Source organism: Chiloscyllium punctatum, chromosome 13 (genome assembly GCF_047496795.1).
Source record: "Chiloscyllium punctatum isolate Juve2018m chromosome 13, sChiPun1.3, whole genome shotgun sequence".
NCBI lineage: Eukaryota > Metazoa > Chordata > Chondrichthyes > Orectolobiformes > Hemiscylliidae > Chiloscyllium > Chiloscyllium punctatum.
The window spans coordinates 96,794,601-96,813,115 of record NC_092751.1 but is presented as its reverse complement, the minus strand read 5'-3'; the positions used below and the strand labels follow the sequence as shown (position 1 = coordinate 96,813,115).

The window sequence follows — 18,515 nt, the reverse complement described above, 5'->3', positions numbered from 1 at the left end:
AAGTACTTCTTTTGTTGAAGTATTTGTGCCATGATTTCATCCTTAATTGAGAATATATTCTAAAGAACAGAGAAAGATAGCAAAATGCTTTTATTTTTCTAGCTTTGCTTCCAAGCCCCTTAAACTTTGAACAAACCTTTTTTTTTCAGTGTATGTAGAATAACAACATGAAACATTTTCATGCTCTTAAGCCAACCTAGTTTAGTTGGAATACGTTATCCATATATTTTTCCTCAAATCTCTTATTTTCCCCTTTTCAAATTTAATTAGATAGTGATTATTGTTACATTCTATCGTCCTTACGCGAGGTATGATTCCAACTGGAGCAAAGACACCCCCTCCCCACCGCAAGTGGATATATCTTCCACTCGACAAAGCTAGCCTAAAATTGTAGTGAATAGTTCCGGTAGATCATGTGGAATTTGCTATTGTTGAAGATAAATCTTTATCTAGTAATGTTTGCGATTGGATATGGGAAAGACAAAGAGCTTTGATTTGATCCATTAGTTGTGGGATCACTTGGCTCTGTCTATATATGCTGCTTCTGTTCAATGTGCATAGCTCAGTTGTAGCTTCATTGACGGATTGGTAACTCGTTTTCAGGTATTTGTGATGTTTTGTGGACATGCTGTATTATATAGCAGAGGATTTGGTCTCTAATTCTGGACCAAGCCTTAGGGGTGCAGAGAAGAATTAACAGGATGGTTGCAAGAATGGCAAACTTGTCTTGTGAAACTATGAAATATTCTTTGCATAGGGAGCTGAAGTGATATATCCATTCAGTATTTAAAGTTGCTTTTGTTAAAGTAAATATGAAGAAATTGGTTCCACTTGTCAGAGTGAAGCATTGATAGTGAGAGGGGATAGATTTAAGATATTTCTCAAAAAAAGTCAAAAGAAATGAGGAAAAGCATTTTAATGCAGCAATTTATGAGCTAGGGAAAAGTGCCTGAAGAAAGTCAGAATGTTAGAATCAGTTTGTTTAGGAATAAATTTCAAGAGGACATAATTTTATGCTTGAAAATGAGAGATTTGAGAGGCTGTGGAGGGACAAAGCTGGGCAGTGGACTGATTTTACCAGAAATTGGTTAAATATCAGATTTCATTGTCTGCGTGGTCCTAGTGAGATTTTGCATGCTATCTTCCCAAACTTGCTTGAGTGTCTATGCACCACACACTGTGCCACCCCGCTTCTCATATTGCTTCTCCTACCAGAAGCATAAGTCCTTGAGACTGCTGGGACCTTTTGGGGATCTTGGCACCATTTTTGAAGTCCAGCCATGCACCTGGTCAAGTGCTGGCAGTCTGGAGCTGCCCTGCACTGTTTGTATGAATTGCCCCAGACATTTCAGACAGAGGGAAGTTGGAATCCCGATTTGCTGCTGGAACCTGGTGGATTGCAGGGTGCATACAACCACTGCCCATGGAGCATGTCTTGTCATGTTGCTAACTGGAGTCCAAGATGGACAACTGCAGGAGGAAACAGTGAGCTGGAGTCAACAGGTTACCGCTCTGAATTTTGAGTCTGGAAGTGTTGCACCGACCTTCAAATGCTTAATTTGGTAAAATGGCAAGTGGGGTTAACAATAATGTTGCATTGAACAAATAAATACATGGTTAATTTGTTGGTATTGCACCTGAATTCAGGCTTTGATGAGTAATAATAATTAAGAATGGTGCAATTTCCCAAATTATGTAGTTATAGGAATGGAATATATCTGCAGCCAGGGATGGCAGGAATATTTTAACCAGTAAAATTTTCATTTCATGTAAAGCTTGAATGGATAGAGAGGAAGAATAATTCTGTCAAGTATTCACCTTTCTGATTTTAAAACATTTTGTGATAAATCTTCAGCGTGAATTTGCATCCTGTTGATTTTTCCAGTCACGTTTTTAAAAAGTGATATTGATTGACATGTTTGCTCCATACTTTTCATTATTGAAACACTCAGAATAAAAAATTGGAATCGATCACTTACATTTGCAAATGCCTTAGAATTACTATTTTCTCTTGTCCCAAAGGTGTGGATTTTTTTCTGATTTGAGGCTGTAACAGTGTGGTAAAATCACTGGGCTGATAAGGCAGTACCCCAGGTTAATGTTCTGAGGCGTGGGTCTGAATCCCATCATGGCAGATGGTGAAAGTACAAAGCTTGCCTACTAGGATCATAGAATCCATTGAATCCCTACAGTTTGGAAACAGGCCATTCAACACAACAAGTCTGCACCGACTCTGAGCAGCATTCCACCCAGATTCAACCCCCTGTATTTCCCGTGGACACTGGGCAACTTAGCATGGCCAATCCACCTAAACTACATAACTTTGGACAGTGGGAGGAAACCGGAGCACCTGGGAGAAACCCACGCAGACACGAGGAGAATGTGCAAACTCCACACAGACAGTCACTTGAGGCTGGAATTGAACCTGGGTCCCTGATACTGTGAGGCAGTCTTGCTAACCACTGAGCCACCATGCCACCCAGTTATGTGCCTCATCTTATTTATTTCTATGATTTTGCACTTTTCTACCTAAGATGGCACAAAGGTCTGTAATGCTGGACTTCTTATTTAGTTATATTTCTAATTTTTTTTCCCTAATAATTTGTACTTAAGTATCTGTACCCAGGTACATTTATACCTGAGATGGCGCTCTAAGTGGCAACTGGTAAACTTTTCACTGTACTCATGTGAGTACATTTGACAATAAGGCTATTTCTAATTCTAGTTGTGATCACTTTCATTTGTCATAAATAAAAATAAAAGGAAAATACTGTGGATGCTGAAAATCTGAAACAAAAACACAGTGACTCTCAGTAGGTCTGGCAGTGTCTGTGGAAAGAGAAACAGTTAACATTTCAAGTCAGTGACTTCTTCAGAACGCCATGTTGTTAAAAACACATCTGGCTTTTAAGGAAGGAAATCAGCTTACATGTGACTCCCAACCACAATAATTTGGTTGACTCTTAATTGGCTTCTGGACAATAAGGATTGGGCAATAAATATTGGTCTAATCATTGATGCTGACCAAATGTTCACTCTATTTTGGATTTGTTCTTGGGATGTGGGTGTGGCTGCAAATGTCACATTTATTCCCTTGAAAAGTGATGGTCTTTCTGCTACAATGATTGTAGACATTATGGTGATTATTCTCATACAACGACTCAGCAAAGAATTTCAGAAGCTCCAATAGTGGAAAGCTGATACATCTCCATATGCTAATGATGTGAGAATTGGAGAATGCTTAGATATGCGTAGTTTTGTTCTTTTTTTCTCCTGCAGGAGCTAATGCAGACTTAGAGTCTAAAGAATACCTAGCCAATTTCCAGACTTCAACAACCACTAATCCTTAAATATGCATTCAAGCTATTGCTGTTGCTATCTTACTTTTGAATAATATATGACCACATTCACAAACAGCTGACTGTGGAATATGTTGCATAGTCTGCTTAGTCCCGAGTCACATTTGCTTTTTGATCAAGCTTTCAGGCAACTAAATACAAGAGTCAAGCTAAGCCTGGTCCAAGATTGTGACTGTAGGTGGATCTTATAACTGGATTTCAGTTAGATTTCCCTGGGCAGGTCATGAAGTTTTAACAAAACAATTTATTTTTACTTTGCTTATTCTTTTTATTGCATGTGCAAAATCACAATGGCAGTAGGAATATCAGAATTTATTCTTATAAACCTGTACTCATGAGAAAGTGTGGCCTGCAGATGCTGGAGCTCAGAGTCAAGAGCATAGTGCTGGAAAAGCACAGCAGGTCAGGCAGCATCCGAGGAGCAGGAGAATCGATGTTTTAGGCATTGGGATTCCTGATGAAGGGCTTATGCCCTCGTAATGTCGATTCTCCTGCTCCTCAGATGCTGCTTGACATGCTGTGCTTTTCTAGCACTAAACTCTTGAACCTGTACTCAGTTGTCAATTTCAGCTGTGCTGCCTTGAATAGAATAAAGGAGCTTGTCCAATTTGAGCACCAGAATTCAGTTGCAGGACTGATGTCATCTTCCAGTTAATAGCAGTTTCAATATGGTTGGTGTGTGGTCAACAGAGCCAAATACAAAATTACCAGTGTAGCACAAATAGTTTCTTAGGTTACATAGGTTACATGAAGGCAAGTTTATGAACAAAGTGAGAAAAGAAATAAGCTTGAAAAGTGACCTTGGTGCTTAGAATTAAAATGTATATTAGAATGCCGAAAATGTAACCAAAGAGTTAAAATGTTGTTGTGTATTTTGATTATTCCATGTATAATATGATGGATTGAAGTCAATATGTTCTTTGCACAATGAGAGAAAAATACTTTTTTTTTCTGCAGTTAAATGATGTCAAATAATGAAAATCTAAAAGGTATGAAGGTCAACAAAATAAGAGTCCAAAGTTCGGAGGGAAAGCCATATACTGGAAGCCGTTCACTCTTGGCAATCCCTGGCTTGAAGCATGAGTATCCTACTTAAAATTGTTCCTGCCTTTCTTTGTCAGATAACCTTGGATGAATTATTTTATGGGGAAGAGTTTTTTTTTAATTGCTTTGACCATTTAATGGTGTTCTCATTATCTTTGACATCCACAATACACATTACAATAAACGGAACCTTTGTCTGCAGTTTTGATTAACCATTTTAGCCGGAACTGGAGCTGTCAGTGTTGTTGTGTTCTCTTGTGCGTAGCTAATTCACTCTCTTGTAAGAATAGATTGTGGTGGCTTGTGTCTTCCACTCTCAGCCTCACTGTATATTCTTATGTGGTTGACAGTAGTGCTTCTGATAAAGGTTGTCGGGAGATGACTACTTTTAAAGATGTTCTGTATGAGATTAGATGTATAGACAGTAAGATAAAACCTTTGTTAATTTACAGTAATTTTATAGTTTTGTGGATTTCATGTTTAAAAAGAAAACAATTTGCTCTTGAGCATTTGTCTACAAATTTAGATAGTCTCTCAGAGGTTTCATGTTAAATTTCAGTCATTTATGAGCTAGATTTCTGTTTTGTAATTTTTGTTTATTTTGCCATTACAATTTTTGTAACAATAGGTGTTGCAGTAGAAAAATGGCCAATATCAAAAACCTTTCAAATTCCTCCGTGATTGGTGGAAATTATATGAACACTACTGCTGGAAAAACAATTGGTGTGTTATCATCCACTGGTTTCAGCCAGACCTTTTAGAATCATCAAAAAACAGGCTGGAATAGGTGTGTTAAGACCCACATAGAAAAATGATTTGATACTCAAACCATACCCTAGGGTCATCACAAAAGTTAAAAATTTAATCAGCTTTCTAAAAAAGCCCCTGATTTACTCATCTGATGGACTCAAGTTATCTCAAAACATTGACTAGGTTTCTGTATATAACAACATAAACAACTATTTATTCCAAATAAATAAATCTTAACCACAAACAAACCTTCTTTAATAAAAAAAGGTGGAGAAACCCAGCAAGTCTGACAGCATCTGTGGAGAGAAAACAGTTAACATTGCCACTCCTGTGACTCTTCTTCAGAACGAGAAGCCGCTCAGAGAAAGTGGTATTTAAGCTGATGGCAGGAGGATAAGGGCGAGGGAGCCCATATGCATTCACAATAGTTACCTGCAATTGGAAGATGCCCAGAATGGGTGGGGTCAGTGCCAGTTTAATGGGCGAAAACACAGGATCCACTAAAAAGTGTATATTTGCAAGCTGCAGCTATGCTTCATTTGCACTTGTTTCATCATGTATTTGCAATGCGAGCAGAGTGAACATGCTTAGGGTTCACATGCTGTTTTAAGGTGATTTCCAACATATTGGAACTTGCAAATTGCATGATTAGAGATGCCCATGTTCAGAAGTTCATATAAGTGACTTGGAATGCTGGCCAAAAGTGACACTCAGTTTGTAAATCTTGCAAGAGTACTATGGGAAGAAGAGACCATTGCTTAATCTGTTAAGTTTTAAGATGGATTCTGCTGAATACAATGAAAAGTTGAATGGTTAATGTTGGTCTGAGATGAGAAGGAAGACTGAGCAGAGCAGGCATTCCCTTTTTGATGTAATGCATCGCTCACTCAGGCGTGGCACCTTCACCAAGTTAGTGCACGTGCTGAGGCTGAAGTTGAATGCATAATGGAGATATGGCCTTCATTAACTGGCTGTTGCATATCTCACTGTATGGAGGAGTGTGTGCAGCCCTCATCCACAGGAAAAGCCAACTTACACTGCTCTCAAGCAACAAACAAATTCTTAGCTCTATGTTTCCAACATGTCCTTCCCACCAAAAGGCATGCATGTGATGACTGGTGAGAGGTTGGTCTCTGTGGCTGCCATACTAACAAGATGGTAGCAAATGTAGGAGGGCCAAGCTAAAACCAAGCCCAAAAGCTGCATCAGGCCCTTATGGATCTTGGGTGCATCGAGTTCAGGCAGAGATGTAGCCACAGGGCTGTTCGGGATGTAAGAAGTCCGCAGGAGGACTAGAGATTTTTTTGCTCTGACTGTTTTCCGGGGACAAGGAGCAGTGTTGACACAGGCTATCCCCGGCCACTGATGGAACTATGCCAGCCACTGTGTAACTTGAGGGCTATGGAGGAAGGGGAGGCCATTCTTTCTTGGTGGCCATGTAGTTGACAGTTGCTTTGAATGTTTTATGTAACTAGCTCGTTTGAGGGAACAATGGGTGACTTGGGTGGAATGTGGGTGCACCCACAATGCATCAGGATAGTGATCAATGCCAGCTGTGCAAGATCACACTGATTTGTTTTTGTTTCCAGATGTGGCCAGTCCTACAGTGTGGGCAGATTGAGAAACAGAGCTGAATTCTTTCATGTGTAGGGCTGGTAATGAGGGGCTATATCAGAATTCTGTGAAATTCATGAATAGAAAGGGATTCTGTTCCATTAATGTGTAGGTATTATGTGACCACTCTTACCAGATGCTGGAGGTGTGTCCCTGCTACCCTGACAAATGCCACGACTCCTACATCCTGGAGCATTCTCGTAAACCCAGAGCAACCCACTGTGACAGTTGCTCATGAAAGTATTGTGCAACTCTTATCTGATGCAGAGTTCAAATATGGTGCTTATCTGTGCTTTGCCCAAGGCTGTGATAGAGCACACAGTAGGGCTGCTGAAGATGTGATTCTGTTGCTTGGAATAGTCGGGTTGTGTCAGTATAATCTGAATAGAATGTATTCATCTTGGCATGCTCTGCTTTGCTCAATTGGTGCAGGCAATGAAGTGATGTGATGAACGCCAAGGAACTGGGGAAGTCAAATGGGTCTTCTGAGGAGGAGATGGGAAGTTGGGAGGAGGAAACACTCCTTATCCATGACCAATCTTAGCTGCATCAGGTGCTACAGGCCAGTTAGAACTGCTGATTCCTGCTTCCGGTAGATGACAGCTTGGTGCAGCAGACTGTAGAAGCATAGGAGATAGGAGCAGGCATGTGCCATTCAGCCCTTGAAGCCTGCTCCACCATTATGATCATGGCTGATCCAACTCAATCAGTTCCTGTTTGAGCCCGGTATCCTTTGATTCTTTTAATCCAAGTGCTATCTCAACTTCTTGAAATCATCCAATATTTTGGCCTCAAAAACCTTCTGTGGTTTTGAATCTCCCAGGCTCACCACTTTGAATCCTAAATAGTTTATCCCCTAACCTTAAACTGTGACCCCTGGTGCTGGACTCCTCCATTATTGAGAACGTTCTTCCTGCACCTTTACTAATTAGTCTACCATGTGGAACCTTGTCAAAGGCTTTACTTAAAGTCCAAGTTAACAACGTCTACCACTCTACCCTCATCAATCATCTTAGTTATTCTGCAAAAAATTCAATCAAGTTTGTGAAACACAATTTCCCTTGCACAAAACCACACTGACTATCCTTAATCATTCCTTTCCTCTTCAAATGCATATAAAGCTTATCTTTCACTTCCAACAACTTATCCAGCACTGAAGTCAGACACACAGGTTTATAGTTCCTAAGCTTCACCTTTCCTCTCTTCTTAAACAAAAGCACAATATTAGCCACTTTCCAGTCATCTGGTACCTCATCCATAGTTATAGATGATACAAATTTCTACAAGAGGCCCTGCAATTTCCTGGAGATTCATCTGCCTTTTATATTTTCCAAGACCTCCAGCACTTCCTCTTCTGTAATGTGAACTGTCTTCAAAACATCAATATTTATTTCTGACTCTTTCTTTCTCAACAGTAAAAACTGACATGAAACTTTCATTTAATATCTCCTCTATCTCATTCTTCTGAGCTCCAGCGAATATAATCCAAACAAGCTAAGCTCTCCTATTACATTGATTCCTGGGATGGTGGAACTAATCTGGTTAACCTAGGCTGCAATCCCCGTTGTAGCAAGAACGTCCATCCTCTGTTAATGAGACCAAAGCTGCACACAGTATTCCGGGTGTGGTCTCAGCAAGGCCCTCTAATTGCAGCAAGACAACCCTGCTCTGTAGTTAAATCCTCTCCTCGTGAATGCCAATATGCAGTCCATCTTCTTTACCATCTGCATTATGGAATGTAAAATTGTCTTCGGTTATAATGCCACTATTTGGTTTGCATCGTAGGAACAAATTGCAATCTCTATTAGTTTTGTTAGTGTTAACTTTTTAAGCCTGTACATAAAAGCTTTGTTTAGCATTTTTCAATTGCTTGCCTCCATATGATGTGCAACTGGACACTGACAAGATATTGGGTATTTGACACACAGTAGCAGTGATCTAGACAGGATGTTTAGTCAGAATGTAGCTAAGGACAGGTAAATTGTGTGGCCTGATGATTAAACAGTGACTAGGGTAAGAGAGTTTGCGAGAGAAAGTTATGGCTACAGCATGACTGTGCGATTACGTTGCTGGTGAGGGACAATGCTGGATTACCAATACTTGTTCAAGTGCACAGTGGCATGGCTGAATGACATGGATACCAGGGAACGCTGGTTTTTTGGTGGATATCCAGTGTGTGGCAAGTTGATCCAGGGAAGGTACTTGGTAAAGTGAGGGCTAGAATTGGATGGGTGGAGGACAATAAGGGTCAGGTCAGTGGTTTATAGATTAGATAATTAGATTCCCTACAATGTGAAAACAGGCCCTTCGGCCCAACCAGTCCATACCGACCCTCCGAAGAGTAACCCACCAGACCCATTTCCCTCTGACTAATGCACCTAACACTATGGGCTATTTAAAAGCATGGCCAATTCACCTAACCTGCGGGACTGTGGGAGGAAACCAGAGCACCCGGAGAAAACCCATGCAGACATGGGGAGAATGTGCAAACTCCCAATAGAAGTTGCCCGAGGCTGGAATTGAACCTTGGACCCTGGTGCTGTGAGGCAGCAGTGCTAACACTGAGCCACTGTACCGTTATTGAAGTGGGTTTGTTAAGATACAGGAGAGATCTTGCTAGACCTAGCAGCAAGAAATCATCCAGAAATTTAGTCAAAACTGACCCTTAGCCAAATAAATCTTTACAACACAGCTTTTAGAGGTGAGCTTAACAGCAAAATTATATCAAACCTGAACTGGTCGATACATAATTGTGTTTATAGAGAAATAACAAGGAAAAGAAAAAAAAAGACTGTATTTTTGTCACTATGCTTTCAGATGGAGTGTAAGGCCCGTTAGAGTATTGGTTGCACTTGTAGTGTCCAAATCAGAACCTGTATGTCATATGATTTCAAAGTTAATTTTTGTACTTGCCATTTACCCAAACTATGTAGATCTATGAAATAAAAGCTTCGTTATATTTACTTTTCATTTAACAAATTGTGTGGATAAACTTAAGTTCCTATTTGCCAAAGTTATTCAGTTGTCAGGGCTCAAATTACTTTCCTACCTGCTGTAAAAGCATGGTTTGATCATTTATCAAGTAGGTACTTTTTAGTATTCAGTTCAACAGCTCATTGGAGCCATTACTGTCAGAAGAGTTGAACTGATGACGTTTTCTTTCTTCCATATGCATTAAGGTGTTCTGCAATTTACCATGGTCCAGACTAATGTAAGAATTTGTCGAAGCTATTATTTATTGACCCCTCTCAAATTTTCCTGTGGAGAAGATGGAATGGTGTGCTTGACCCAGCACACTTCCCCACTGCCTCCAGACTAAGGGGTAGCCATGGGCATCTGCAGAGGCCCCAGCTGTGCCTCTCTCTTCACCGGCTATGTGGAACAGTCCATCTTCCGCAGCTACACCAGCACCGTTCCCCAACCTTTTCCTCTGCTATATCAATGACTGTATTGGCGCCGCCTCATGGTCCCATGAGCAGATTGAGCAGTTCATCAACTTCACTAACACATTCCATCCCGATCTTAAGTTCACCTGGACCATCTTGGACACCTCCCGTCCCTTCCTAGACCCCTCCATATCCATTAACAGTGATTGACTCAACAAGGACATTACTACAAACCCACCAACTCCCACAGCTACCTGGACTACACCACCTCCCACCCTGCCTCCTGTAAAAACCTAATACTATGGGCTATTTAGCATGGCCAATTCACCTAACCTGCAGGACTGGGGGAGGAAACCAGAGCACCCGGAGAAAACCCACGCAGACATGGGGAGAATGTGCAAACTCCCAATAGAAGTTGCCCGAGGCTGGAATCGAACCTTGGACCCTGGTGCTGTGAGGCAGCAGTGCTAACACTGAGCCACCGTACCGTTATTGAAGTGGGTTCGTTAAGATACAGGAGAGATCTTGCTAGACCTATTCCTGATTCCTCCTTCTCTGCTGTATCTGCTCCCAGGAGGACCGATTCCACACAGAACATATCACATGGCCGCCTCCTTCAAAGACTGCAGTTTCCCCTCCCACATGGTCGATGATGCCCTCCAGTGCATCTTATCCACTTCCTGCACCTCTGCTCCTGAACCCCACCCATCCAACCACAATAAGAACAGAATATCCCAGTCCTCACCTTCCATTCCTCCAACCCCTAGATATATCACATCATCTTCCGCCATTTCTACCGCCTACAAACAGACCCCACCTCCAGGAATATATTTCCCTCCCCACCCCTATTTGCATTCCATAACGACCATTCCCTCATCAACGCTCTTGGATGGAAGTAAGGGGGAACGTGTGGGCCCAGGTTTTGCAATTCTTGCGGTGGGAGGGGAGGGTGGGGTGGTGTGGGGCATGGACCTGACAAGGCCCCAAAGGAGTCATCCACATATGTCAGAAATTTACCTGTACCTCCACACAAGTCTTTTTCTGTATTCATCGCTCCCGATGCGGTCTCCTCTACATTGAGGAGACAGGACGCCTACCTACCAAATCCCACCCCCCCCTGCATTTATCTCTCCGCTCCCTTTGATCTGAAAGCCTCATTCTTGATGAAGAACTTATGGTTGAAATGTTGATTCTCCTGCTCCTTATTGCTGCCTGACCAGCTGTACTTTTCCAGCACCACACTCTCGACTCTGATCTCCAGTTCTCACTTTCTCCCATTTGCAGAGATACTATCTTATCATTCATAAGAATGTGTCCAATTATAGGTCAGGATAATTGTTTTAGCAACCCATAATTTTGTTTGTGGAAAAGTGTATTGCAATTATTCAATCTGTTCATTTTAAACTAATTTATTCAGTCATCTCTATGATATACCCCTATCCTGATTGGAGGGAGGTAATGTCCTCCTGATGATGATGATGCAATAGTAATCCAGACTCCCAGATTAATGTTGGGACATGAATTCAAATCCCATCATGTCAGATGATGAAATGTGAATTTTTTAAAAATCTGGAATTAAAAGCTACTGTAATGGTGACCATGTGGCTTGTTGATTTTTGTAATTTACCATTTGTTTCACACTGTCGTTTCGGGTAAGAAATCTGCCATTCTTACCTGGTGCTGCCTACATGTGATTCCAGATTCATGGGATGATGGTTAACTGTTAACCGCCCTCTGAAGTGACCTACCAAGCCAACAGCAATAAATACTGGCCCGGCCAGCAATACCCGCAACTTGTGAACAAATATTAAAAAGTTGGACTTTCTGCATGCCCACTCTAAATCCTGTACCTTGCACCTTCAGCAAATGTTGTTGAAACCATTGCTTTTTTTTACACATACTACATCTTTGAGTCCCAATAAAGCATATTTAAAACTTTGCTCCTTAATCAATGTGTGAACTTATTGTAACTTGTTTGTTAATAAACACATTTTTCTGTCGACTGAGAATAATTTAAGTTTGGTTTCAGTATACATTTGTCGGCAATTGTTTAATAACGCTGTTTATATTTGATTCTGTTACAGAAAGAAGTATGAATGTCACTACTGTTATATTAAGAAATTGGAAAGTTGCAACCTGAATGTCCCTAGACCAAAGCAGAATGTGGTAAAAGCAGCATGGCTGAGGATTGTGTTGGTGAGCATTCGTATGTGCTGTTTAAACTTTGTGCATTAAGTCAAGATGTGTTAGGTTTTAAATAGTATACAGGTAGCTCTTCTATAGCACGATGGTTGTGTTCTTGTGCAACCTCGCATTATAGAAAAATTGCACTTTGGCCACACTTTAAGCACTGTTTCTAATGTAATTGCATTACAGCCAACACGTTTTAAAAGTTTGTGCTACAGAAAAATTGTCCATACTTCGTCAATTACGTTACAGCAAATTTGCATTAATGAAACTCTTGTTATAACAGAATGACCTGTAGGTAAATTACTGAATGGCTAATTATCCAAGGTTAACTATTCATACTTCAAACATCCGCTATATTGGCATATTTACATACCATTTTAGTTTAAATTTTATTTTATTTATTGGCATATTTATCATGTAACAAAATACAACTTAAAGTATCTCTCTCTGGTGCCATCTTAAAAGACAGAAAAATGACTTGGCAAGATGGCGGCGATTCTGTAGAACTGCTGTGGACAGCTCTGCCTAACAGCCAAGGCATACTGGTGGTTTTTTTTGCTATCCCTGGCCAATTGATATGGTGGAATTATGAGTTTAAAACCTTACAGATCACACATTTGTTAGTATTTGGGAGTGAGAAGGATGCTAAAGGGAAAAGGAACGAGTGAACAGCAGCAGGGAGGACACTCCCATGCAGCACTTACCACACCAGAGACTGCAGCAGCAGCACCCTCTCCTGAACCCCCTGGGGACCTGACAGACTCTCAGGAATTGGCTGAGGCGATGGGGAGATTTACCTCAAAGGTTGGGGCTGCGATTGAGGAGATTTGTGGGGAGATTCGTGCCCAGGTCCAACCTATTGTATCCGTGCTGTAGAAGCATGAGCAGGAGATCCATGACCTTGGGAAGTGGCTAGAGGAGGTGGAGGTTGAACTAAGGCCTCGGAAGCTGCGATGGAGTCCTCATCCAGTCCGATCCAGGTGATGGAGTGATAGGTGCAGGCCTTGCGAGACCATATCGACGACCTAAAATTGAGGTCGGAGGATAAATCTCCAAATTGTCGGGCTCCCTGAAGGTGAGGAAGGTGAGCAGCCAGTCAGCTTCTTTGAAAGCTGGCTGCCGAAGTTTTTGGGCTTTCATATCGAGTCCAGCAGGCTCCAGATTGAAAGGGCTTATCAGGCTACAGTGCACAGGTCAGGCCCAGTGCAGCACCCCGCTCGGTCCAAGTGCACTACCACTCATATAAGGACAAACAAAAAGTCATAGAAGCTTCCAGATCCCTGGGAAAAGATCCGCAGGTACTGCTGTACAAGGGGTCAAAAATCATGTTTTTCCAGGATTTCTCAGCAGTTGTAATTCGAAAGAGGAAGTCCTTTGATGAAGTTAAGAAGAGGCTGAGGAACCTGGGCATCCAGTACTCCATAAGGTACCCCGCAGTGCTCCATTTCAGCCACGAGGACTCAATTTATGCATTTTACTCAGCGGATAAAGCTAAAAACTTTGTAGACACTTCAAAACAGAGGAATGGCCTGAAGTATACGGTTAATGTTTGTTCTCTTTTCTATCTTTCCCCATGTTTTCCCTTCCTTTTGTTTTTCATCCCTTTCTTTCTCACTAATAATTTCCTTTTTGGAAAGGGGGAAAAGACCTTGGAATAAGTTGTTCCTTTTTTTTAGTAACTGGATTTTCTGATGGGAAATTTTGTAGATGTTCTTTATTGTCTCTCCTTTTTTTTTGTATGTTCTGTTTCTCTTTTAGTCACAAGTAGAGGTGACATAAAGACAGGGATGGGTGGAGTGCTCATCCTGACTTTGTCTTTTTTCTGTTGATTTAAGAATCGTTTCCTTGTTTTTTTTCTGGCCGAAGGCTGGGGCACAGTCCGGGTTTGAAGGAGCTGTGAAGGAGAGGATGGGTAGGGTGAGTGCCCCCTGTGGGCAGGGGGAAGAGTCTTCCATTCAAGGTTTTATAGTTGGTTTTCTTTGTTTTTTTAGTAGTAATTGTTATGATAGAGTAGTTTTTGTATATATAGTTCTTCGACTCTGAGTCTTTATTTACTTGTGCTCGGCGCTTTGTAAGCAGGGTACTCCCTCTGAGGGGTTCAAGGGTCTTTGAAAGGGGATATGGCTAAGTGTCTTATTAAATAGTGCATCTGGAACATTAAGGGAAGTCATTTGCCTGTTAAAAGGAAAAAAAGTGTTTTCTAGCCTTAAGAGGGAAAGGGTTGATATCACTTTGTTGCAGGACACCCATTGTAATGATGGGGAACACCTGAAATTGCAACAGTGGGGTTATGACCGGGTGTTGTTCTTATCCTTTACTACTAAAAGTAGGGGAGTAGCAGTACTTATCCAGAAAAATCTCTGTTCGCATTATTAGAGCAGGTGAAAGATGAGCAGGGATGGTTTGTGATACTTAAAGCCCTGATACATGGGGAGGAATATAGCATTTTAAATGTCTACTGTCCTCCGACGCATCCCTTCAAATTTTTGATTAGTGCTTTGTCTAAGTTGAGTGCTTTTGGAACGCAGCATATTATTATAGGGGGCGATTTTAATTGTCTTTTGCATCCGGTGGACAGGATGCCTTGCGGGCCCCCAACTATTTCTTCGCAGGCAAAGCAGGTGGTTGACTTATGCGAGGAGTTGGGGCTGGTGGATATTTGAAGATGTCTTGACCCTACCAGCAGGGACGTCACCTGTTTTTTCAAACCCACATAAATGTCACACGAGGATTGACCTCTTTCTGGCTCCTTCGGCCCTTCTGGATTCAATTATGAATTGTAAAATTGGGAATATAGCTATCTCTGATCACGCGTCAGTATATTTGGAGTTTAAGGCCAAGAGTGAAGGGCTAGGTTTGCAGCACTGGCGTTTGGACCCTTTTCTCCTTAAGGATTTTGTGGAATGCCTTTTGAAGGAGTTTCAGGAATTCTTGACTATCAACTCAGGCACGGCTAGTAGTCTGTCTTTGCTATGGGAGACTGCTAAGGCCTTTGCTATGGGATTAGCTATTTCCTATTTGGCTAGCAGGAAACATCAGAAGGAGGAACAGCAGCGTCTACTTGAGATGCAGTTGAAAGCCACCAAGGCAGCACATTTTGCGCAGCCTTCGGTGACTGCGCTACAGTGGTTCACGGCCCTCTAGGCTGCCTTAAGTTCAATACTGACACACAAACAAAGAAAGAACTTGCTTTTGCGAGACAAAGGCTGTTCGAATATGGGGATAGGCCAGGGAAATATTTAGCGTACCTGACTAGGAAAAATCATGCTCCCCAATCCATTACTGCCATCAGAGATAGTGCTGGGGTCCTTACATGCAATGCTAAAAAGATTAGTGAGGCTTTTCAGAGCTTTTACTCTGAATTGTATCGGTCTGAAGGTTGCGAGGACAGGAGTGCTAAAATGGCGACCTTTTTTCAGAACTTGGACCTCCCAGGGGTAAACTTGGAACAGGCCTCTCTCTTTAATACCCCCTTGACAGTTCAGGAAATACAGGAGGTAGCTAGGCAACTTCAGAGTGGGAAAGCGCCTGGCCCTGATGGTCTCTCGGGTGAGTTTTATAAGGAATTTATAGGAATTCTGTCAGGGCCAATGTAGGAGATGTACAATCACTCCTATATGCATGAATGCCTCCCACCATCTTTGAGAGAAGCTAATATTTCCTTAATTCTTAAAAAGGGGAAGGTTCCTGAGGATTTATTAAATTCAGATTTCAAGATTCTGTCCAAGATCCTGGTGCTGAGATTGGGAAGGGTGTTGCCCCATATCATTAAAGAGGACCAGACAGGTTTTATAAAGTCCTCTAATAATATTAGAAGGTTGCTGAATATGGTCCAAGTTTGGCAGTAATGATCGATTCAGGGATTGGTGATTTTCTTTTATGTAGATAAAGCATTTGACCAGGTGGAATGGCCATATCTTTTTTTATGTCTTAGAACTGTTTGGGTTAGGTGGGTGGACGTTTCATATCACCAACCTCTGGCAAGGCTGCCCCCTCTCACCGTTGTTGTTTTCGTTGGTGATAGAGCCATTCGTCAGAACGTCTACATAACTGCTCTGCAAGTGGGATTGAGGGCCCACAAGGTTACATTGTATGATGTCCTTCTGTTTTTATCGAACCCAATGACCTCCGTACCCTATTTGATACAATGCATCAATTCATTTGGGGCTATTTCAGGATATGAGATTAACTTTGCAAAATCGGAGGCTATGCCTTTGGGGAACCTTAAGGATGTGCCAGAAGTTGAAGATGGCCTTCAGTTCCTTTTTAAGTGGTCACGGGCAGGGTTCCAATACCTAGGCATTTTTATTACCCCCAAGTTTGATCTGTTATTTTGGACTAACTTTGCTCACTTGCGCGACAATATTAGGCGAGATTTCTAGAGATGGGAGGCTCTTCCAGTTTCGTGGCTGGGCCGAATATCTTTCATTAAGATGAATGTTCTTCCTCATTTGCTTTATCCCATGCGTATGCTCCCTATGTTTCCTAGGTCAACGCTGAGGAAGCTTCTGGGGTGGTTTGGTTCCTTTGTCTGGCATCGTGGGTGGCCCCTCATCAAACTTACTAAATTGCAGTTGCCTCAAGGAGGGGGAGGAGTTGATTTCCCAGACATCAGGAGGTATCAATTGAGTTTCCTGCTGTCCTTTGTTTGTGATTGGGTAGATAATGATCCAAACTCAATATGGCTAGATATTGAGGCTTCCCAGGCAAAGTGCCCTCTTATTAACCTGTTGTTCATAGATAAGATGAGGACAGGTATGGACCACTGCCGGAACCCCATTGTCATTAGTACAGTCAGGTCATGGAGGGCGATGCGTCAGAGTGAGGGTTGCTTATCCAAAACTTTGCCACTTACGTCTCACTTACGAATAATGGACTCAGGGTTCAAACTATGGGCAGCGAGAGGAGTTTCTAGTTTGGGAGACTAGTTTGAGGGGGAGGTTATGATGTCTTTTGAACAACTGAGTTGCAAATACGAGTTGCCCAGCAGAGAACTTTTCCATTTTTTTCAGGTTAGGGATTTCATCCAGAAGAAGACTACGCTTCTCACTAAACCCTATAAGCCTGTTACAAGGAGGTTGTTGCTACGTTCCACAAGCACCCTTTCGGTTCGTGCCCTCTATCACCTGCTGAGTGGCAGGGCCTGGCAGGATATTAACCAGTTATGAGAGGTCTGGGAGCAAGAGCTAGGAGTTGAGATCTCTTCTGAACCGTGGAAGAACCTATGGGAGAATACTTGAAAGATCTCAACCTGTAATAGGACATGCGCTGAGCAGTTAAAAATTCTGCATAGGGCTCATCTGGCACCAGACCGTCTGGCGAAGTTTAAAAAATAGGCATTTTCAGTGTGCCCCAAATATACTCTTACCCATTTCTTCTGGACATGCCAGAGGCTCCGTGTTTATTGGAGCGCTGTGGCGGGAGAGATAGGGAAGAGTGTATTGAGGACTGAAGTCAAAGTAGACCCGATATCGTTTTGGTAGAGAGGGCCTCTATTTTAAAATTCTCATCTTTATTTTCAAATCTGTCGATGGACTCCTCCCTCCCTGTCTCTATAATGTCCTCCAACACTGTTAAATATGTGATCCTCTATTTCTGGCCACTTGAGTAACCTTCATCTTAATTGTTCCACAATTGTTACAGTGCTTTCAATTGCTTTGGCACAAAGCACTGGAATCTCCCCTCTAAACTTAGTTAACTTTCTACCTAAATTTATTCTGTTAAGCCACTTCCTAAATCCTATCTCTTCAACCAAGTTTTTAATCTTCTGCCCTCATCTTGTAATATCGCTTGGTGTCTTATTTTAAAAATAAATGCAACTGTGAAACAGAGTGGTATGTAATATAATAAAGATGCTATAATAGAATAGGTTTTGTTGTTTATTGTGCAAATATGTGGCTTACAAGTCTACTTCACATACATTTGCATCATTTGGAACTGAACTATGTGAAAAACTTTAGTGAATGTGTTGGGATTCTATAGCCATTCAGAAGTTGGCATTGTCACTTATTTTTGATCTATCACGTAATTGACCAAATGTTATTGAAATCAGTTTCACAACTTTCTCTGGTGAACTCCTGAGCCTTATCTTTCTGCCACTACAAGCAGTGCCCATCCCATGATAAGGTGAGCAAATAAAACTACTGGATTTTGTTCTTTTTAGCACCACCTC

At 41.7% G+C, this 18,515-nt stretch overlaps 1 protein-coding gene across 17 annotated transcripts in view; it reads left to right on the top strand.

The window, feature by feature from the left end:
- Positions 1 to 18,515, top strand: part of LOC140484688 (disks large homolog 5-like) — a 218,127-nt gene that overhangs the window by 38,563 nt on the left and 161,049 nt on the right. For all 17 annotated transcript variants that reach the window (XM_072583361.1, XM_072583358.1, XM_072583357.1 and 14 more), the window contains exon 2: positions 12,238 to 12,349. In XM_072583361.1, the coding sequence (XP_072439462.1) occupies positions 12,331 to 12,349 (19 nt within the window). In that variant the 5' untranslated portion in view covers positions 12,238 to 12,330. The remainder of the gene's footprint in view (positions 1 to 12,237; positions 12,350 to 18,515) is intronic.